At 42.7% G+C, this 23,395-nt stretch overlaps 2 protein-coding genes across 4 annotated transcripts in view; both read right to left on the bottom strand.

Annotated features, from left to right (window-relative positions):
* coro2aa (coronin 2Aa) overlaps window positions 1-15,994 on the bottom strand; it is a 30,547-nt gene extending 14,553 nt beyond the window's left edge. The window contains exons 1-3 of one of the 3 annotated variants that reach the window (XM_076294775.1): window positions 15,593-15,994; window positions 14,584-14,712; window positions 117-267 (exon numbers count right to left, since the gene is read on the bottom strand). The gene's annotated coding sequence lies outside the window, so the exon portion shown is untranslated. Of the gene's footprint in view, window positions 1-116; window positions 268-14,583; window positions 15,556-15,592 lie in introns of those variants that run through there. The other 2 variants (XM_076294773.1, XM_076294774.1) reach the window with 2 other exon arrangements.
* A 1,212-nt stretch (window positions 15,995-17,206) lies between these two features.
* Window positions 17,207-23,336, bottom strand: hadh (hydroxyacyl-CoA dehydrogenase). Its single transcript, XM_076294780.1, has 8 exons — window positions 23,134-23,336; window positions 22,369-22,497; window positions 21,260-21,417; window positions 19,705-19,831; window positions 18,813-18,902; window positions 18,634-18,706; window positions 17,648-17,764; window positions 17,207-17,553 (listed from the first exon to the last, which is right to left on the bottom strand). The coding sequence occupies exons 1-8, from the start codon at window positions 23,248-23,250 to the stop codon at window positions 17,435-17,437; spliced, it is 930 nt and encodes a 309-aa protein (XP_076150895.1). The 5' UTR covers window positions 23,251-23,336; the 3' UTR covers window positions 17,207-17,434.
* Window positions 23,337-23,395: the final 59 nt, after the last annotated feature.

Genomic DNA, 23,395 nt, shown 5'->3' on the forward strand with positions numbered 1-23,395 from the left:
GAGAGAGAGAGAGAGAGAGAGAGAGAGAGAGAGAGAGAGAGGGAAAGGCAAAGCGAAAGACAGGGGCATAAAAAGAGAGAGAGGAAGGCAGTCTAAATGTTGTGTACGTTACTCACCCTGTCTGCTGTGTAGAGGCAGGCACCTCGCGGGTGGGAGAGCGCTGGGGTCCTTGGCTGAGCGGCAGAGCAGGTGCTCCTGACTCCTTCCTACAGGCGTGCTTTAGGGCTGCCCAGCTCCACAAACACACATCGAGGAGAACCCAGCTGACTGAGACAGAAACAGGGACGGGGGGAGGGGGGGGAGAGGTAGGTCCACTATTCCAAACTGATTCAAATTTCACTCGTATCCAGCGAAGTAGTCCAGGATCTGTGTGTGTTAGTATGTGTGGATATGTGTGTGTGTAGGTGTGTGTGTGTGTGAGAATGTGTAAGAGCGTGCTGTGTACGTGTGAGAGAGATTGAGGATGTGTGAGCAGGCAAGAGAGAAGGAGAGGGGGAGATGGCATGAGTGTGTGTGAACACTCCCTGAAAGGGAGGAGCCTTGTAGAGCAAGGGAGAGACAGCAAGGCAGGTAACGACAAACTCCCTCCTGCGCTCTGCTCTCTTCTCCTCCCCTCCCTCCCTAACTCCCTCCATCCTTCACATCACTCCTCTAATTGGGAGCCGTCCGTCATCCTGAGCTGTCTATCCCCTCTAAAGTCAAGAGATTAAAACAAAAGACTAAAATTGAGCAAAACAAAAGAACTGCCCGGCTCATTTATAAACTGCCGCGTCAGTCTGTTGCTGTAGAGCAAACAAGGGGCTGCCCGAAAGGCCTTTGAACTGCAAGCACGCAAACTTCTGTGTGGAAGCACAATTACAATCAAATCTGCAGTAAGCACTAAGCAGTGGGTCTGTCCACAGGCTCCCATGGCACCCGGCTGCTGAGCCACCATTAAGTCGGATCTGTGACGGCAGCCTCTGTTTAAATGCTGTGTTTGCTCAGTCAGAAGAGACCAAAAAGTGCTCTCTTTCCTTTTCACACACACACACACACACACACACACACACACACACACACACACACACTCCCAACACATGTATAAGCGCACACACTACACAATGCATGCAATGAGAGCTGGCAGGAGGCCAAAGGCACTGAGAGACCCATCCATCTACACAAACACACAAGGGCTGACTGGTGCAGAGGCAGTTGGCCACATGTCAGCAGTCAAAGCCATTACGCAACAGCAGTAGGAGTCAGTCAGGAGCGTGTGGCCGCCGGCACGTCAATGCAAGTGAGCAGGGAGAAAGAAACGAAATGTAAATAAACACAAATAACTTAGCATACATGTAAACATGAATGCACCAGAGTAATGGCGACTGCTGGGCTGGGAGCGGGGAGTGTGGCTAAGGACATGTTGCGTGCTTGCCCTCATGTTCAAAGCTGAGGGCAGAGTCCGGGTGGGGGTGGGGGGGTGAGTTGGGTCCAGGCTTGATCTGGCCTGACCCCTGCGGCAAGGCGGCTGCTCCAGCATGCGAGAAAGCACATCTGCCTCGGGTCTCACAGCCTGACCTTTGAACTCCCGTATCGATCGTCCTGACACGTAGTTTAATTATATGCTGTCTGCTTGTGTCCCACATGGTTGCCCCTCTACACCGCCACACACCTGAGCAAAGATGCAGTTTCATTACTATTACCTAGAAGGTAAAAGCAGGCAAATTGAGCTTGCATAGTCCTGCCTCTGAGAGTCCTCAGTGGCCAGTGCTCAGACAGATGTATATTAGGACCATTCAGTAATGCTCTTCAGTATCCCCCCTGACTTGAAACCTCCTGCAGACTAATAGCCACAACAAAACTACCACTGCATTCATATGCATGGAGACCTAAGCTGGATAGAAACCCATTAAGGCTGATGAATATGGAAGCCCAATGAGTGAGCATTGAGAAGCTCACAGCTGGACACAGCTAACAGCAAAACACTTCACCCACTCCTGACCACACCACTGCGCCACAGTTGGAGGTTTAGGAGCTCTTTCGGTGGACATTTTACCACAATGCAAACCTAATGTATATAGGCTAAAAAGGGAAAGACACACCCAGTATTTTTGGGATCTGTCAGATAGCAGTTTCAGTCTTTGCTCTGTGCAAAGTGGAAGCTAATTGTTGCAGCATACACTTCATTAACGGAATGCTTTAGTTACGTGCTTGGTGTAGCCTGACCCTTTCCAAAAAAGATATACTTAAATGTTATTTTTTTACTTTATTTTACTTACATTTTATTAAGTAAAATTAAGTGCAGTTGATGTATAGTTTAAGTTATTTATTTATTAGTATAAATGTGCTTGTGGTATACTTGTAAATGTACTATTTTAACACTTATTCGGACTAAATAGGCCCACTTTCAGTTTATAATAATAAACTCATAAGTACTGAGAACTATACTATAAGTAGTGGAGATACTAGTTATATACTTCTAGCACAAGCCAAGTGTAAATCAATTAGTGTATCTCTGATCAGTGCACAAAAAAGTAAGCTATACCTATGCTTAGTTGAAAATAAGTAGACCAACAGTACACTTCCATAAACTTATTTTTGCTAAGGGGAGTCTGTGTTGTTTGTGTAGACCAGCCCGGATCAAGGTGATATCTTGTCAGAGACAGGAAAGAAAAGAGAAGTGGAGGGAGAGAGAGGGAGAGAGAGAGAGAGAGAGAGAGAGAGAGAGAGAATGAAAACAATTAGGCTTAATGATGGTGCTTTCAGGAGATCTTTCTCCTCTGAAAGCCTTCTGAGCAGGCCAATGGGTGCAGTGGGAACCTGGGGAGAGCTCTTTGAGAGCACCACACAGGAGCCTCCATTAAGCCTGGCTCTGTCATTTCAGCAGAGCAGGTGATGAGACACAGGACACCTGGTTTAGGCTTCAGGTTGGAATAGAGGCCTCCTCGCTGGAGAGGATGATGAGGGGCAAACGAGCTGTTGTTGTGTTTGGAGGTGTCGCCCCAGTCACCAGCGAGCGAGCTAGTCTTGTGGGTGTTGGCAGAGTGGGAGAGGCCTGGTGTTGGGAGATTAGATGGAGCTGCATGGCTCCCCATGCATTAGCATTGCACTGTCTCCTGTGATTAGAGGGTGGAGGAGGGGCAGGTCCTGCCCTAATGGTTTACATTCACACTAAGAGGAGGAATGTGTCAGACCCATCCACTGTATAGGCTACAACAAGCCTCACTATAGAGGCCACATTACAGACAGGCTGAAGTACAGGATCACCACTAGGCTTGGGAATTGGTTCCAGGTACTGGTTTGGAACCGGTTCCAAACGTTCTGATCCATCAGAATCGTACACATCCACGTTAACAATTCCACTAACGATTCCAATACAAAGCTCTGTTTTAGAAATGTTTACTTTTTTAGAAATTTGAAAGCATTCAACTTCTGTATTGATAATGCACACTTGGTATTCATTCTCTAAAACCTCTTTAAATTAGACATTCAAAGCCAACGGCTCTCAAAGCCATCTTATAAGTGTTCAGCAAAATGTTACAGGTATCGATAAGGAATCGCATTGATAAGCAGACTCGACAATGGCTTTGATATCCATAATTTCTTAGCGGTGCCCATCCCTAACTACCAACTTTTAAGAAATAAATACAGAATCCTGTAATAGACCTGGGGGAGGGCAGACATCATTTTGCCTCGTTGTTGTACTCTACCTCTTGTTGTGCTTGCATTTACCAGTAGGGTCTGGTAAATTGTATGTCAAACAAATATATTTACCAGTAGGGTCTGGTAAAGTGTATGTCAAACAAATATATTTAATGCTTACTTGTCTCGCTTGGCTGTGTTAAAAGTTATAGGCAGGAGGATAAATGAGGTTTAAATATCATCTGGACATTTCCACTGATGTTATCTAACGCTGACACCTCATCATTCTACCAACACACTAGTGTTTATCTGCAACAAAACTATTCAAAAGATATCTGTTTAAAGCTCATTCCTTGTCCACAGACGACTCCCTTAATGTTTGTCCAAAGGGTGACAGCTCATTAGAAGAAACACAAGCACACGGCCAGGCAAACCAGCATAGTGATTGGGTGGACGTGAGAGGAAAAACACAGTTGTGATAAGGGCAGACTGTGTGTTGAGTAGCGGTACAGTTCATCCGAACAAGTTTGAGTTCCAAGGAAACCAAATACACAAGAAAACAAGGGGAGCTGATGGAGGACAAACACATGCTGGAGATGGTCAGGCCATTACGCAATCTCATGGGTCAAGCTTACTTGTTGTTCAGGGCATAAACATAGACATAAACTCTTAAAGATATAAAACATTCATGTTTTTTATTATTAAAAGCCAAAGATACTAGATACTTGACACTAGTTAGTTAGCTGAGAAAAAGCTGAGAAACACCTATTTGTACCCCAGTGTTTCCCATACATTGACTAATCTGTGGCGGGGCGCCACGAAATAAAAATCGGCCGCCAGAGATTAATATTCTATGTTTAATTTAATTTAATTTAAATTAAATATAAGGTCAAATCCTTGCATTGCCATTGAGCTGCGCTTTTTACGCAAGCAGCCTTTCCTTGCCCCGCCCCGCTCTCTCTCGTAGCCCGCTGCCACTCCTCTGCATGTGCATTTAACAAAATATTCACGATTGTTGAAGGATTGTTGTTGCCACATAGAAGCATTTTATAGAAGACGTCTGGCTAAATTGCTATTAAATCCGCTTAGCATCGTGACCATGCTGCACAAATTTGTTCAAACCTGCTGCATTGAAGTGAACTCTGCTAAGGTCTTATCACAACATAGTAGGCTACATTGAAGAGACTAAGCCTTAGGCCTAGTCCACACGTACCAAACCGATCTTTTTTTCCTCCGTCTTCCCTGGAACCGTATCAAGAATATTTGCGTCCAAACGGATCCATTTCAACACGACTCAACACGTTACTTCATATCCCAGGCCTATAGGTGGCACTGTTTCTTTACAGTAATTTACCAAAACGTTCACGCTGTAGGCTTTACAAACAGACATAATAGGCTACGCCGAAATGGCTAGTGCAAGGAAACCAGAATTGTTTGTGTGGACTCATAGATACACTAGATGTCGCCTTCTGCTTCTCAGCATGCGTCAACACCGCCGCCATCTTGGTACAGGGATCTGAAGCGCTAAACTAGTTCTCCTGTATTGTCAGCGTTACCTATTTAGCGACGTTTGGCCATCCCCAGCGATAGAAAACCTTTTTAGCGATTAGCGACAAATTTGGGAACTTCTCACAATGATGGCAGATCGGCTTCTTTGTTGTTGAAACGTAAGAAAATCACCTTTCTCATGGCTTTGTCATTTATGAATTCAGCTACATCTCGTTTGCCCATGGCACTGACCCATGATTATAAAAGTAACGACTGGCGTAGCCTATGTAGTAGCAGAGGTAAATGTTCTACAGATCTACAGGAACTTCTGGTGAGATTACAACTTACATGAGTAAACGAGGCGAGGGGTATGTGGCCTCAACCAGAGCCTGTCTACGAAGAGCCTGTTTACTTTCATTGTATCGAACCTGGTTGCAGTTTACTCATTGTTCCTCTAGGGGCCGCCGCTAGCTAGTGCAGAATGAATGGGAGTCTATGGGGCTAGACGGGTAAAATGTATCTTTATTATCGTCTTAAGCTTAGTTTTCTCTAGACTCTAGACAAAAAACTAGATAATTGCTTGAGATTTTGACGATTTATGGTGATTTTATTTTCGCTAGATCTTTGCCCAGATTGACGCTAATGCATTATAGAGGAGTGGATCACTGAAGCAAGATGGCGTCTCGATCAGTGATGGGCAGTAACGCGTTACTGTAATCCAATTACTTTTTTCAAGTAACGAGTAAAGTAAGGGATTACAATTGCAAAATTAGTAATTAGTAACTTTACTTTACTTTCCTGCAAGCCTGCGTTACTGCGTTACTAAACCGTGATTTTGTCATAGGCAGTAAAATAATTTGGGATTTTGCCATATGGATTTTGTGAGACTAACTCATGACAATGATGTAGGCTATAGCTGCGTGATATAAATGTAAACAAACACACTGTGCAAGACATGGAGTGCGGGAGAGAGCGCGAACATGGAGCATTTAATTCATTGCAGTTCAGACATTACGAAAAAAACATTAACGCTGTACACTCTTCATGGGAAGAAACATGTTGTCTACAGCGAAAAATTCCACCTCAAATCTGAGCAAGCACCTAGCAAGCCGGCACAGAAATGTGAAACTCATTGAGACCCCCCCAGATCCCGACATGACGGCTGCAGCAACAGGTGAAAATAGAGGACGTTGCGGGTTCCCTGTAGCCTACTGGCCCGTTATAACAGAAGCCAGGGCATTATAATATTCTGGCTGCATTCACTGTGATTTGGAAAATGGGCAAAAATATAATGTGGTCTTTGCCTTAATGGGGCTGGTGAGTGTTGAAGTCTTCGTTTCCCTTAAACCAGCGTTTCTCTACTGGTTCGCGGAGACATGCCAGGTGGGGCGCGAAAAACAGGAGTTTTTTTTTTTAATTAATTTTTTTATCTGTAGCCTAGGCCCAGGTAGCACCCGATGCGCAATGGACGCACTGTGTTATTCATAGGGAAGCGCTCGTGTCAAGGCAGCGTGAGCGCATGTTTGAATCTGCAAGCACGTTCACTAATGAACATTTCTTAAAGCTGGCCTATCTTTGCGATATGTTTGGAAAGCTCAATGAGTTAAATATCCAGTTACAAGGCAAAGACAAGCACCTACCTCACCTAGCAGATAAGATTACTGCATTCACCAAAAAACTTGAGGTATGGGACAGGCGCCTCGATCGCAACAGTATGCCTTTGAGAATCTGAGTGAAATCGCTGAAACGTCTGCTTCGGGAGCCACTCTTGTGATCCCATGTATTAAACAGTAGGCCTACATCACATCCCTGCAAAGTTTATTTCAAAAATATTTCCCAACCAGCAGTGCTCAGTATGACTGGATTGTGGATCCATTTAATGCAGCATGTTGGTATTTCATTGAATATATTGTACAATGCTGTAAAATATTGGCTTATGCTTCCTAATATGTTGCTGGAAAACAGAAATATGTGTGTTTAATTTACAATGGCACATTATGTATTCATTTATTATTATATCTGCAGCACTAGCTGATTTTAACTCTGCTGAAGAGGATATATTTAGAACTTGTCATTATTTCAATACATTTGACAATTTTAAGCTTGACCTACCACTTTCTTAGAGCAATGAAGGACAGGTGGGGCTCGAAAAGGCCCCCCTGATCAAAGTAGGGAATGAAAGAAAAAGTTTGAGAACCACTGCCTTAAACTAAGCATTTACATGAAGCACAGTAGCCTATGCCGATTGAAACACATTCCACTCAGATAGGTGCTACCAGGCTCATATAGGCTATCACTTTTAATTGCAAACAGAAAATGTCTAGCTAGCTGTTTATACCAACTTAATATCATGACTATTGCTAATATAGTGCCAAATGTGGAGTTTGGACTAGCCATAGGCTTATATTTGAATGGAGCTGATCATTATGAGAGTTGTATAGATGCTCTTAAAGTGACAGCGCACCATTTATAAATGAGTTAAACTGCATCAAATTAGTAGTATTTCTTAAGAAATATTTTAAACTAACATTTATGCTTTGGGCACCATCACCATTTATTTACATCTATTCGAATGAAGGAGTATACACACCAAAAAGTTAAGATTGAACCTAATAAAACCAAGTTTTAAAAAAGCGTATTCAGGTTGTTTATAGCTAGTGTGTTTTTGTAAAGTAACTAAGTAAAGTAAATAGTAAAGTAACTAATTACTTTTGAAAATAAGTAATCAGTAAAGTAACTAGATTACTTTCTTGGATAAGTAATCAGTAATCAGTAACTAATTACTTTTTCCAAGTAACTTGACCAACACTGGTCTCGATTGACGCATTCGTTTCAATGAACAGCAGTAGTCAAGGCGACATCTAGTGTATATATCTATGGTGTGGACTGATGGTGAACTGTAAACTGTAGTCAACTGTAAAACTAATAAACTTTATTTTACGGTTTGTGAAGGGTGCTGTCCCGTCCTTTATTTGGCTAACGCAGGTAGGCCTACTAATCACCTTTACTTTATTTGGTTGTAGGATAGTCCGTGATTCACATTAGTTTTGGCTATCACCGCAATTAGGCTACTAAACGCAAGGCTTACCCAAGTTCTAGGCTATTCTGTCGCCACATTTATAATATTGCTATAAAACCTTCGTTAGTAACAGTCAATACTTTTGCCTGCATCAAATCGCGCATTCGGATTCAGTGTGCTACCATCGGCTTAACGTGAGTTCTAAGCGTCTTTGTATGCTTATATCTGATTTCACTCGACTGTGAATGCATGTATGTTGTAAGACATGTAAAATAAATGAATGACACTGGCACTACGCACAAATTAATGTAGCCTAAACTTACACCGCACTTTCCTAATCCAGGTTTCAGAAAAGTGCGGTTTCGGGCAGTGCCTTTACAGGATTCGTTTGGACGCTCGGCCAAGACGAAGCAAAACCTCTGCGTTTAACCTAAAAAGCGTCTCCGTGTGGACGGGCCCTAAACTAAGTTTTATGAAATCAAGCAGTATCTCAAAGCTAACGTTAGAATACTGTTTGGATGTCGAATTTAGCATGCTTAGCCTACTTACAGCTGCTTGTCAATTTCTTTGAAGGGCTCATTTTATTGACTGTGACACTGAATGTTTGCAAAATCCTGATGTAAATGGAAAAGTGTTTTCCAAAATTCAAAAGTGCTTGTCCCAAGGAGAAGTATGAACCTTTATTTTAACTATGTAGAAAACGTTATGAATTGCATCCACACATCAGCAGCCTTTCAACTGTGTTACAATTGCAAGGGTTCCCTCAAACGTCTTAGGGCTAGTCCACACGTACGAAACCGATCTTTTTTTCCTCCGTCTTCCCTGAAACCGCATCAAGAATATTTGCGTCCAAACGGATCCATCTCAACACGACTCAACACGTTACTTCATACCCCAGGCCTATAGGTGGCACTGTTTCTTTACAGAAATTGACCAAAGTTTGTGCTTTACAAACAGACAGAATAGGCTATGACGAAATGGCTAGTGTAAGGAAACCAGAATTGTTTGTGTGGACTGATGGTGAACTGTCAACTGTAAAACTAATAAACTTTATTTTACGGTTTGTGAAGGGTGCTGTCCCGTCCTTTATTTGGCTAACGCAGGTAGGCCTATCACCTTTACTTTCTTTGGTTGTAGGATAGTCCGTGATTCACATTCGTTTTGGCTATCACCGCAATTAGGCTACTAAACGCAAGGCTTACCCAAGTTCTAGGCTATTCTGTCGCCACATTTATAATATTTCTATAAAACCTTCGTTAGTAACAGTCAATACGTTTGCCTGCATCAAATCGCGCATTTGCATTCAGTGTGCTACCATCGGCTTAACGTGAGTTCTAAGCGTCTTTGTATGCTTATATCTGATTTCACTCGACTGTGAATGCATGTATATGTTGTAAGACATGTAAAATAAATGAATGACACTGGCACTACGCACAAATTAATGTAGCCTAAACTTACACCGCACTTTCCTAATAACTTAAGTTCTCTCGCGTCACTGACAGTAGCTAGAATGCATTAAAAAACACTGGGGAAAAAACAGTGTTCAGTCCACCAAGTCATAAGCTATCGGCGCTGCGCAGCACCAGTTGTGATATTTATACGGAGTGTAATTGTAGGTAATGTCATGTATGAAAACTAGTATTGTTAGGCAATACCATAAGTGCAAGTCCAGGGCAGCTGAGGTGTGGCGATGACATCATCGATACGCAAGCAGGATGTGCGGTTTCGCTGTCTAAACGAATTCAAACGGGCTACGGTTTCAGATTTCTCCACTCTGGGACCAGGTTTCAGAAAAGTGCGGTTTCGGGCAGTGCGTTTACAGGATTCGTTTGGACGCTCGGCCAAGACGAAGCAAAACCTCTGCGTTTAACCTAAAAAGCGTCTCCGTGTGGACGGGCCCTTAAAGTAACCAAGACGATCTTAATACCCCCCCCCCCCCACTTGTCAAAGTCAGCTACCGCCACAAATTTAATCCAATTCTGTGGGAAACACTGTACCCCAAGAATATTTGAGAGTTTTTCACAAAGCAGAGCTAAACAACTAAAGGGACACTCAATATGCTGAGGAAAAAAACAGGGAAGTGCAAGTCTCTCTCCAGAAGGGGGCAAAGGATGTGAATCACTGGATACCTCACCCCTCTCCACACTCTCAGAGGAACCACCCTGTGACACATCACCCTTGATCTCCATGACCCAGCCACAGCGACAGGCAGAGAGAGAACTGCCCAGATGGAGCCACATGTTATCAATGGATCTGAATATTCAAATGAACAAATGAATGAACAGCCCAGCTAGTAATTAAGCTTTCCTCTTCCCTGAAACATAACTTCAAGGGCATTTTAAAGGTCAAAGACTACACGCTCTTAACCAAAATTAAGGCTTTAAACTACACAAACTCCAAATACTTTGAAGTTCAGCTTGCCACAATGCCCTTTTTTGAACAAATGATACACCGAGTGAGAACTTGGCTTGAGTCACCACTGTACATGTCTGCACAGCGGCTGTGGATTGCTCAGTAAAAGACTTATGAGTTTTTCATCATTACTTGCCTGGAGTGGTTCCTCATTGATCAAAGATTATGTAATGGCAATGCTGTAATACTATGTGTCATTAGAACATGAAGCAACAAAACTAGAGCACTATGGCCTGCCTCAGAAACAGCTGCGTGTCTAGCCAGGCCTAGCAAGTCCTGACATTGAAAACATCTCTGTGCCCCTCATAAGGACGGACCCCCTTCAGATCCTCAGCAGGCCCTTACAGCTCTGTGTGAATCACTGCCCCCAGCTGAGCTCCACTCATGCACTCCACCAGCAAATATCAGACGGCCATGTGAAAGCTGAAACTAAATCAATCCCTTTATTGACTTACAGTAAGAGGTCGGGCCTGTGAACGTGTAGGGGAACTGTATGCCGCTTATCTGATAATGATGGCCATATCATTAACTTGGCATGGCAAAGTCCGACCCAAGGAGACGGAAGCACATCCCTTGTGGGGAGCGCTGGCCTCATATGGCATCTCAAGAGGATTTACAAAGCATTCCAGAAAATACAGTCTACCGTGTTGACTACATGAAGACTGCAACACAGGAGGACGGTGATATTTAGCCAACATGGGTTATGGGGTTATCGTCACAGGCTGGCTAGACCCTGTAAGCAGAGGATAGCAGTTGTGTGGTGGGAGATTTCAGGCTTGTTGAGATCACTCTGCTTCTGAGTTACTTTATCCCATCTTAATGACGACCGGATCTAGCCACTGAGACTGGAGTCTTTGCAGAAATCCACCATTACACAGTGCCTCTCAGACAATTATCTGATGAAAAGACATCACACACACACACACACACACACACACCACAGACTAATCCAAACCGCAGCGACAGTCAGACAGAGAACCACACCTCTACTCATTCACTCTCTCACCCAATAAACAGAGGAAGAAGAAGCAGTGCTTCAGCAGGAGCCCTTTCCTCTATTGGGTTTTTACACTAGTAAATATTTCACAATCAATCAGGGCCTGCTCACTTAAGACCATTAGTCGTGGGGGGTCATGCCCAGATCACTTTGCAAGCTTCTTAAAGCTGCACTCCATTCACAATCTGCCAGGGAGATCAAGTCCACCACACAGCAAAACAAACTCCAGAGGAGTTGAGAGTGACTTCTACAGCTCTACCATGCTAGAGTAATGATTCCGTCAGGTGTGATCCACTCATAACCACCACCACCACTTAAACACAACTAGGGTTCCATAGTGAGGAAGGGTACCTTCCCTTGCCATTGGAAGGTAGACGGTGCCGAGGGGCCATAATCAGATCTGCTGCTTTAGCTAACAACATTAGCGTGCAGCAGGGCACTCTCTGCTTTGTGTCCTCTCTGTGTGCTTGAGTCCTGATGATAATGGGGGAGAGCAGCGTGCTGCAGGGTGTGGTCCCTCCCTCCCACCGTCCCGAGGAGAATCACAGCACCCTGTGGCGTACCGCCCTGGACCGACTTGGACTTAATAAAACTAACATGCACAGATGCTGGGCTCAGCAAAAACACAACACAGAGGCACACGTATCCACTGCAGCATCAACATGCTCCATTACTAGTCTACACATGATCTTAACACTGTACTTTCTGGGAGAAAATGCAACACATGCTGCTGCTCTTTGTGATCAACTGAAACTCATATGTGTGCACACACGCCCATATCCTCATCCCATTAATAATAGATGGAGTTTGTCCTTTCTGACACAAGTCTTAGTTTTGAGCGTGACCTTCATGTTGCTAAGCAGGAAAAGGGACTTGAGGAGACCTATCCATAGCCCAAACAGAGCTGATTGTTTGTTTACATCTCAAGAGCTACAACAGCAACAGCTGTTCTGGAGCTGGAAACAGTTACTTTGTAATTTCTGAAGTCTGGCCACACTTAATAGACTTAATAGACTTGTTTATAAACATAATGACAACAGCTCGGCCAGAACCCTCCACAACACTGATGGCTGATGAGGACAGAGGGAGGGACAGGTACCAATCAGGGCACATCCCCCCCCCCCCCACACACATAATATGCCGAGTGTGTGGATCTCTGCTGCCGCAGCTGAGATAATCCCAAAGCAGTGGACAGCTGTCGTGTGGCGCTACACACACATGCCAGAACAACTGAACCCCTCATCTGTTAACGGGTAAAAATATTGAACAGCATGTTCGCCAAATGCATAACCATTTGTGAATTAACAGTTACGGATAATCCTGCGAAGAGCCCATATGATGACGTATTCATTCATCTTCCTGAAATAAAGTGATGGGCGAGGAGACACTGAGGGCAGGAGGGATTTTACACAGCGCTGATGCTGATGCTGATGTGTGCCAGCCTATCAGCATGGTGTGTGCATGTGCAGATGCTGCCTGCTTGGTTACATAAGAGATTTTAGGATTTGAGAATCATAATGGGAACAATACATCATCCTCAACCAAGGACTGAAACACCGACCATCCCAAGAGGGGCTTAAGAATGCTCAAATTCTTGCATAATTTAGATGGAGGAAATATCTGAAATCCAGTTCAACTTAATAGTGCTTTTATTAGCATATAAGGTTGCATTTTGCATTTACTTCCAAACACATGCACACACACACACATGGTGTCAGGCATTACATTCAAAGATTGAATTGCTTTGATCTGATCCCTCCATTTCTGTGCAGAAAAAAAAAATGCAGAAAAACTGTGCTATTATTCTCAAAGATGTGACAATCACATAATCCTTTACCTAATGTTAAATGTACGCATATAACAGAGCCCCAAAAGAACTGCATGCATTGTTCCCACAGCTGTGGAGGAAGTGTCACCTTAGAACATGTGGGTGAACGTTCAAGAGTTGATCTACTGAAGACACCTAGGACCAGAGGGAAAGTTCAGGATTTATGGCGTTTCAGTTCCTTCAAAGGTGTGTGTGTGTGTGTGTGTGATGAATGCCTGAGGTTAAGGGATGAAATCACCTGAGCCCACGCTGAGAGGGAAGGTCGTCAGCACTGAGGAATTCCTCCAAGAGCCAAGGGGGTGGGACAGGGCAGTGGAAAATAGTCTGTGTGTGTGAGTGCAATTGTGTGTGCCTGTGTGAGAGTGTATGTGTGAGTATATGAGTACATGTTTCAGGGTTGTAGCACAACTGAACCCATCACATCACACTGCAATTTGAGTCCATGACTCAAAAGAGCCAGCGGCAAACAACCTGCCTGACACAATGAAGCCAACCAAGACAGACATGAGGTCATCTCAGTGCCTCTAGGCGCAATTCATGTCCATGTGGCTGACAAAACAGATAGGTCCATTCTAACAGACAGACATTATCAACTTTTACTGTGATGACTATAGGTAGGGAATGACATGTTTGGTTGATCAGGCCTGAGCTTAGTAAAACAGAGAACAGAGTGTTCCTTTGAGTCTGAAACCAGCATAAAATATGGTCTTAAGAGAGAGGAGACGATGGTAATGCATGTGTGAGTGGTATGTGTGTATGAGAGTCTAAACGTGCTGTACTACCAAACTCTCTGATGACTTTTAACACTCCAGTGCTGATTACGAGTAGCATACTCTAAATGTGCTACTGGGATCACAAATTCTTGAATGTAGGCAGAGCTACTGGATGGGCGTGTGCTTGATTGGTTTAAACAGTGTCTTAATACTTCTGCATGCTGTGGAACAAATCATGGAAGAGAGAGCTGCTCTGCAGTAACTCCTCATAGGAGAGAGAGCAAAGGCACTTTGGAATAGTGACTTCCACCTTAGTGTCACGCTGCCAACACTCTCATTTCTAAAGAGATCGCTCACACGAATGCCAGATTAATACCTTCTCTGTGAGCGATGTCTGCCTGCATGGGGGACCATTAGTCAAAGGTGGAAAAAGAACTGTAGTTCATGGGCATGTTTGCACAGGACACACCTCCCTCCAGGAGAGGTTTCACCCTGAGGACTTTGATACCTGGCAACCTCCCTACGGCTGCTGTTCCCTCTGTCCCGCAGGACTGGCTCCCAGCTTTCCCCCTTTCCCCCTGATCTGGAGCCAGCTGCATCACCTCCTATCCTCACGTCCACCTCTCCACACTTGCATCTGTTCAGTAGGGGAGAGATTGGGACAGAATCAACCCAAAAACAACTTTCAACTTTTTGGATCAGCATACCATGCTTACTGGCTATTTTGGCTTGTCCTGAATCCTGGCAGATTGTAAGGTCAGTTCAGTTTAGTCAGTTTACGCAATATGAACAGCAGATAAAGGCCTATGACTGTGCAGTGAAGTATGCCTCTCCCAGTCAACTTTTGACCCAGAAAGGTAGCTATGAGGGAAAATCACAGAGAATCACAGACATGTGTTAACAGCTCTGCAACAAACACTGCAAGCCTTTATTCTGTTGTTTTATGGTGCTTATTATCTATCAAGAATCTGTTCTTCACAGGGTGCCGGTTTCATTAGCGCTGTGGACAGTTTCCATCAAAGTATTCAGGTGTTATTCTATTTGGGACATATGATAGGGAAACAATTTTAACATTATAATATTCAGGTGCTTGTCGGTATGCAATAAACTGCTTGATTTCCTCTGACTGGACCTGATAAAACGACTTGAAAGCTACCTTTCACATCAACTTCAAAAAGTGGAACTGCCTCGCTGCAATTAGGCTCCAATCTACATGGCCACGGACGGAGTCTTACAACACGCGGGGACACCAGCCACATCTGGGTCTGTCAGGTGTTCCAATCAAACACACCAAGATTCTTTAGATTAAAAACTTACAATAGTGAGAGTGAAGGCTACTAACAGTCATCTGTCAAAATATAAAAAATAAAAATCTTTACACGAATCATGAGGCTACTACTAGCTAGCGTTGAAAATGTTCCACGCCTATAATAATTTCGTGTAGGCTACAAAACATAGATAGTGGTTCTGGCTTCATAGCATCAGCAATTCATGTAACGTTTAGGATAGGTAGTTACCTTAATGATTATCGTAAGAGATGTCAGCAGGTGACAAAGGACAAGCTATCCAACGAAGCTTGTAAATTCTTCCAAAACAGACGTCGAAAATTTGTCAACGTGCTCCTGATTTTGTCTATCATCCAAACAGTAAACCGTTTTCATTTCGTATGTAGGCTACTGCGGTTAGTCATGACATCTACAATATCTGTGCGGCACCATGAGCAAAATTATCACAGCAGTTAATTTCAGGTTAAAGTTAGCGCCTGGGCTACTCTCACGCCGCAATGTTGTCGACGATGATGAGCAGGCTACTGCAGGCTTGCTGGGTGGAGAGTGAAGGAGAAAGATGCTGGGTGACAGGGGAAAGGAGGAGCCCCTCTCCGACAAAGAGTGGCCTCGCTTTTGTAATGCTACCCGCTGTCTGGTCCTTAGGCGAGAGGTCTTATTTCTATTGTCTGCCCGCGCATGGGTCTGATGTCCAACGGTTTGGGGGGCCAGTTTTACGGAGACTTACTATTGACGAATAGAGCACGCGTTCATGTAAAATCCTGAAATATTAAACCGGTTGGCATGCGCAAGTGATGAGTTTGCTGTTGCTGCTGCCAAGATTCCCATTGATAAGATCATCCTTGCGTGAATTATGTTTGGTTTGTAAACTAGGACATGCACCCACAACTATTGCAAATAATCTGGCAATGAGTCAAATAATCCTGTGTCAGAATTAACCTACCTAATTCCTTTAAATGGGTCAAGACGGCAGTGACCTATAGGCCCTATACTATAGCAAGGCAGGCACTAAAATACATAGGCTACCACTGAGCCAAATAAATTAAAAATGTCTTTGATCATGAATTTATCGGCATCGAATCTTACATAAGTAGGCTACAGCCTTCGTTTCGTTTACATCACGTCTACCAGATCAATGCACTCTTTTTGTTTCTTGGGGGGGAACTAGTATTGGTCTCCCTCTGCTGGATTGTTAAGTGGCATGCAGCACGAGGACAATACGTAAAATGTATCACCCGCAGGGGCTGGTATGATGTTGCTTATCACTGTTACAAGAGATCTCGTGCATGATCGAACATTGCATAGTTTAGCCATTTACACATCGTACACCTTGGGGATCAATAAAGTATCTATCTATCTATCTATCTATCTATCTCGTAAACTACAGTGATATTGTCCTGTTCATTTTGCTTCTCGTTTCCAACTAGAAACTAAGAATTCCCCCTTTGTCAATTTCAACATTTCCAACAATGAAAATAATTTCCATATTAACAAAAACATACCATAACATATCAAAAATACATTAACAAACCATAACCTTGTATGGGAAATACTCAATGAATGTATTAGGTGAAAGGTGAACAGATGAGTCCTTAAGCACTTCTTGAAAGCGCCAAAACTACCACAAGAACACAGAACACTAGGCAACTCATTCCACCAATGAGGAACCACCGAGGATAAGTCTTGATTCTGACCTCTTGGTGTATGTAGGTGATCGACACATATATGCATATCAGAGGAACGCCAAGAGGGAACGTAGAGCTAACAAACATGTCATTCATTGTAAATTAGTCCATAAAACCATAAATCTAAGCATTGACAATGAAAAAAGCTGACTGTGAGGCCTTATTTCAGAAAATACTTTAATGCCATTTCATGCATTCATATTACTGAAAGGTGTATAGGCAAACACAGAGACTGACTCACAAATGACAAGACTTTTGTTGTTTGGTAAGGCACATGCGTTATGTTTTTAGTTATTCTATGAGTGTCTATTTTTTAACCTGAGGTTCCCCATTTGAGCTTGCTGTAGCCTTTGTTCTCCAGTTATCCGCTTTAAGGAAAGCTGGGTTGTTACTTATACTTGTAGAATCCCTCTCCAGTCTTCTTGCCAAACTTGCCCTCAGCCACCAATTTGTTTAACATGGGGCTTGGGGAAAAGAGGGGGTTGTCTGGTTCCATTGCACACCAACCTATAACCACACAAGAAAACGAAAAACATTATTTACTATTTTACACCGCATCTACGGATGAATCACAGTACACGGTCAAAAAAAACCCTCTCACCGTCAATGATGAACTTTGCAGTGTCCAGACCAACATAGTCAAGCAACTCAAAAGGTCCCATAGGATAGCCAGCACCCAGTTTCATGGCAACATCTATGTCCTCTTTTGATCCGTGACCTAAGGATAAACATCATGATAACAGGCCTTGTGGAGTAGTTATGTTCTCAACACTTTAAGCGATCAGGGAATTGTCAAAGACAGCCACAACAAAACACTGATAGGACATTTCGTGTAACAGTGTCTACTCATTTTGTTTGACCATATGCCTAGGGCCTGTGAGCGGAGCAGAAACATCCCAGTGGAGCAGGGTTGGCTGCCACTCTCGTCATGTACTGTCAGTATTGCTGCAGCAGATCGGCAAAGCCTAATATATATTTTTTTATAGATAATGGCAAACTCTTGCGTTGGACAATTAGGAGTGCGTGTCTTGTCCACTTGATAGTGGCAAAAGATATTAAACGTTATGTGGGTTTCAGCTGTAGCAACGAACCACAAGCCAGTGACTAAGGCGCTCACAGACTAGTTGGGTTCTGTGTATTAACCTGTATTACATAATGAAGCTGATAGTAACTTACTGGTCAGTAGGCGTTGCTTTTATAGATTTTGAGCAAAAGTTTGTGGCAATTGCCTTGTTGCTTGCCATTTTGTTTACAGTTTAAAGCAAACAGTTTAAATGTTTTATACAAAAAACAGTGTCAGCCAGAAACATTTCTCAAATTTGAAAACACAGTGTCTTCATCACCTCCAAACCCTTTCCTAACCTGGATTCCTATCCAGGTCTTACCCTTGCAGTAACCCAGATATGAACCTTGTCCCCCCTCCCACCCCTTACCCTGGCATGTCATTGTATAATGAGATTGATGTTTAAGTAATAAGGATATATGCATGTGGAATACTTGGGAGGTGCCTCTGCTGTTGACAATGGTATTGACATGTAGGTCTAACAAAAGTTTGTAAGCAACCAGTACAGAGTGAAGTGACCCTACCTCTCTCATGCAGTCGGATAGCTTCCATCATGTAGGGCACTAGCAGGCGGTTAACAATGAATCCTGGGGTGTCCTACAAATGAGATGCTTAACTGACGTTACTTTATTTACTGCATTGCTGAAAAGACGTCTAACTTTGGCATTTCAAAATTTCAAACACTTTCAATCAAGAGACCTACTTTGCATGTCACAGGATGCTTGCCAAGTGCTTTGCTGAAAGCCATCAGAGCATCATAGCTTTCCTGACTTGTTGACTCAGTTCTGATTACCTGCAAAAAATAAGTAGAAATATTACATATATTATATTAGTCATAATAAATATAGCAGTTATCCTTTACAGCCCTTAATATTATTTACATTCTACAAGTTCATTAGCAACATGGGGCATTCTGCCAGAAAGGTACATTTCCTGTCCTGGGATTGTTTCAATGAATGAAACTTGTTTAATCCAAAAATGATTGATTGATTTCTACAAGTTGTTCTGTAAAAGGATATGTAATTTATTACGCTCTCAGAAATGTTTCTGTCCCCATGGGCTGTCCCCAGCCAAATCTGAGCTATGTCTTTCACAGTTTTGTTTTGATAAAGACTTTACATACAATTTCAAGTTGTTATTGTCCACATCAATATATTTAAAACATGACATTAAAGATAAATTCTAGAAATAAATAGGAATTTACAACTTTCCCCAAGTTTTAGTCATGCCCCTTGGAAATTGATCAAGGGTAAATCCTGACATTAAATTATAACAAGCTTATGGGTCAGGCCCCGTCACACTAAAATATCCTAGAAAATAATGGAATTGTTGTATATCTAAAATATGTCTGAAAATGTTACTGAAATCCCTGCTTACATGCGAAAAGTTTTGATTCGAGATTTTGATTTGTTCACAGGCAATTCAAATGACTGACCGTCAGGCTCTGTTACAAATAGCCTATTAGTTCATATTAGTTATTTTCTAAAATGCATCTAAAAATGTATTTTATTCAAGAATAAAAACATCCTGATATGGCATGATAGGTGTTCCTCAAAGCTGCCATATGAATAAGACTATCTGTTGAAGATACAAACCTCCACAAGTTTCATCATAGGCACAGGGTTGAAGAAGTGAAGGCCTCCAAATCGATCCAGCCTTGCCGTTGAGCTTGCAATATCCGTGATGGGAAGAGAGGATGTGTTGCTAGCAAAGATTGTGTGTCTGTAGGATGCAATACACCAAGACACACAAAAAGAATTAACAAAGAAACACTTCTCTAATTATATCACAACCTGAATGTGCATCTGTGAATGTATTAAAGCATCTGGGGGGAATTCACCTATTCACGCATATTTTTTTTTTTTTTTTAACGCACTTTAGTTACGCATATTCTCCCAATCCCGCTTCTGTCACACCCACAGCGCGCGAGTTCGATATCAAGGCGGTCTTATGAAAGAGCCGTGATTTATTTAAAATAGAACCAGACTGATAGCCTAGAAATCTAGACGCGCCCCTAGCGGCAGCAAATTACATTTTCTGCCAGGGCTAGTCTAGCAACTCTCCGTTGGCTTGTGAGCTCCAGAAATCGAAACTTAATCAGGACATTGAAATCGTGTATAGAGTCGTTTGGTGGGCTTAACATAATAATTGATGGCAGAGTTGCAACGGTTTTGCTTGAATTCCCTGCTACTTGAAAACAAATATCCTATTGCGTCCTATTGCGTGCAGAGGGAATTTAAAAGACAACTGATTATCCCGCCCCTCGGACTGAGCACTGCGAACGGTGAGTGCCCAGACCCTACATTTTAATGTGGGTCTGGCTCGCCAGGCTACCAGACTGATCCACCACCTCGTTAATTTAGGTTGATAGGAAAACGTGGACATTCTCATTGACCTTCTGAATGCCATTTAAATCCAGAAAGAACACAAACCAGTCATTGAGTTTGAAAATCTAAGCATGGTGCACTGAATAGCGAAGGCCTACAGTATAATGGTGTGTGATCACATAGCCTAACAAAAATGTACTTCATGAAATTTCATTCATTGTTTCATTTGTTAGCTTTTGCTTTGAGGTTTGTTTATTAAGAGTCAAGACGTGCTTGAGGTGTGTAGATCCATCATTTAAAAACTCACTTCAATGGCAGCTGCTTCTCATCTATGCTAACAAAGCTGTAGACTGACTCCTGCAGTTTCAGTAGAGACTGCATAACAATACCAGCCTCTATTAAAAACAAATCAAGAGACAGGCGAATATAAACGCTGCTCTACAGTAGTGCAGATGTCTGTGCAAATGTATTGATGACCTACATGTATTTAGAACTAGGCCTACTGCTGACATCGAGCAATATGCTGTTTCATCATGTAGTGGCGCTCACCTTAATACAGCCCTCCGGAGCGCGTAGTTGGAAAGGTACTTAAGCCATGGCAGAATGCGCACAAGAGTTGTATACATAAGAAACGCCCAGATTGTGGGGTTGCTCCTCCCAAAACGCATACCTCCCTCTATTGCGCGTAAACGACAGATTTAAGCGAAGGGGTGAATTCGCGTAGAGTGAAATGTGTGTAGTTACGCACTTTTCTTTAACTTACGCACCCTTATGCACATGGGAGAATTCCCCCCCCTAATTATCTACAGTAGGCTTGTCTTACTGGGGGGCTGCTTTATCCAGAGCACCAAAGAGACCCTGCTTGATTTTGAGGTTCTCCACAATGGCCTCTATGACCAGGTCAGTGTTCTGGACGGTTGAGTTTGCATCTGTTGATGTTGACACATTTTTCATAACCTTCTGAATGAACTCCTCCCCAGCCTGATTAAAACAAATAAACAACAACAATGATGATATTATCTCTAATATTTCATGGACTACCTTTTGCTCTGATTCACAACCAGCATGGCATTGTTTAGACAACTTTATGCAACCTCACAGCATTTGTTTTATTTCTTGCCAAGATCTTGTATTAATGACAGGAGACTCGACTCTCTGTGTAAAGTCTGCTTCAGCACATCCCAAAGACTTTCTATGGGTTGAAAGTCAAAACTTATGGTGACCAATTCATCTGTGAAAATCTTTCTTCATACTCCCTGAACCACTTTTTCACAATTTGAGCCAGACGACTCCTGACATTGTCATGCCCATGCAATCAGGCAGGAAAAGATTGAAACAACATAGGCTTCCAACTGTAGAATGCATGATGGATTTGTTTTAACACACAATATGATGAGAACTCAAAAGACTGGAACTTAACATCTGTTTAGCTATAAGAAAAAACACTTGAGTGAGGTTAGTTAAAAAAGGTATTAATTTTCTAGGGAGCCTAAAGATTGGACTTTGGACCAATGGAAAAAATGCCATGTGGTCTGACTCCAGATTTATTCTATTCCAGAGATGGGCATGTCATCGTATGAAAGTAAGCACATGAAATGATGCATGCATCATGCATAGTGCCCATTGTTCAAGGCACTGGAGGCAGTTTCATGTTTCTGGGGTTGCCCCAGTTGGCCAGTTCTAGGCTTAGCAATGTTGTGTGGCTATGAAACGAAGCCCGATGACTATGCAAATAACCTGAATGACTTGGTAATCCCATCAATGGATTTCTTCTTCCCTAAAAGCACAATGCTGTGATGTTTCATAAGGTTTTTAGAACAACTCTGTGACAAATGGCGCTGTAATCAAAGCTAGGTGATCCAACAAAGTATTAGTGTGCCACTTTTGTTACCGGACATTGCATTCAGATATTTTTAAAATACAATTACTGACCTCTGGCTTATCTGCAAACTTCTTCTTGACCACTCTTTTCAGACTGCCCTCAATTCCTTTAGCAGATTTCTTCAAGATGTCCTCAGATGTATCCACCAACACAACTGTATGACCCGTTGAAGCTGCAACCTGTGAGTTAGGGGACATCAGACATTTATGTCCACCCTTCACATCATTTAAGTGATAGGGCTGCATCAAGTTACTTTCAAAATGCACGCTCCTGGGTTTTTGATTATTCTCAAATGGACATAGATCTAATGGGCTCCTTTCCAGACCAACCTGCAGAGCATGTTCAATTTTGCCAACAGGCTCGTTTGGGTTCACCCAGGCTAACTTTCAAATCCCAAACTCTTAGTCTACGCCAATGCTAAAATAAAAAACTCTTTAAAAACTAGGTGTTTGGTTCATTTGTAAAATCAGTGATATTCATCATCATAACGCAGCCATCCAGCTGCTAATGAGATAACGTAGGGTAACGTTGGTGTCAGTCAAACTTGCCTTTAGTTCGTTTAGTGACATTAGGCATCATGGCATCATGACATCAAGACGCTGTAAAACGTTGTCCAAGTTACTTTGTTGTAAGTTGTAAGTTAAAAGGTGAAATAACTTCTGAAATTGGGATCACGGAACTGTTCAAATCATTTATTTAGGTAGTTCCTGTTAGCCAAATACATGTACACAACTGTCAGAACTAGCTCGCTAGCTAGCTATCAGCTAACGCGTTAGCTAAAACCAGGGTGTTTTAATGCAGATGTTTAAACTTGCCTGTGCAATACCTGCGCCCATTTGTCCACCTCCAATAATAGTTACGTGTTTTATTGCTGCATTTCGGGCCGAAGATGATGTTATCGTCCTGATTATTTGGTGGGTAACGAAAGCCATATCTGCTTTGCAGACAAGAACGTAAGGCAACGCAAACACGATACACCGCAGGCAGAGAGAGAGACTTGATTTTCCTCACCAGACAACAAACTGGGAAGGTCATACAGAGCCTGGTCACGTGGTTATAATAATGTCCATGACCTTT

Source organism: Alosa pseudoharengus, unplaced genomic scaffold (genome assembly GCF_046254945.1).
Source record: "Alosa pseudoharengus isolate Yale_2024_CS ecotype anadromous, Long Island Sound unplaced genomic scaffold, YU_APseudo_1.1 YU_APseudo_1.1_scf_2, whole genome shotgun sequence".
Taxonomy (NCBI): Eukaryota; Metazoa; Chordata; class Actinopteri; order Clupeiformes; family Clupeidae; genus Alosa; species Alosa pseudoharengus.

Bases quoted from the DNA above. Each gene is read 5' to 3' on its own strand.
- hadh (XM_076294780.1), bottom strand. From the start codon at position 23,250: ATGGCTTTCGTTACCCACCAAATAATCAGGACGATAACATCATCTTCG. The intron at 22,498-23,133 runs GCAAGTTTAAAC...CCTAACTCACAG, and splicing joins TGGGCGCAGGTATTGCACAG to GTTGCAGCTTCAACGGGTCA. The intron at 18,903-19,704 runs GTTTGTATCTTC...TATTTTTTGCAG, and splicing joins CTATGATGAAACTTGTGGAG to GTAATCAGAACTGAGTCAAC.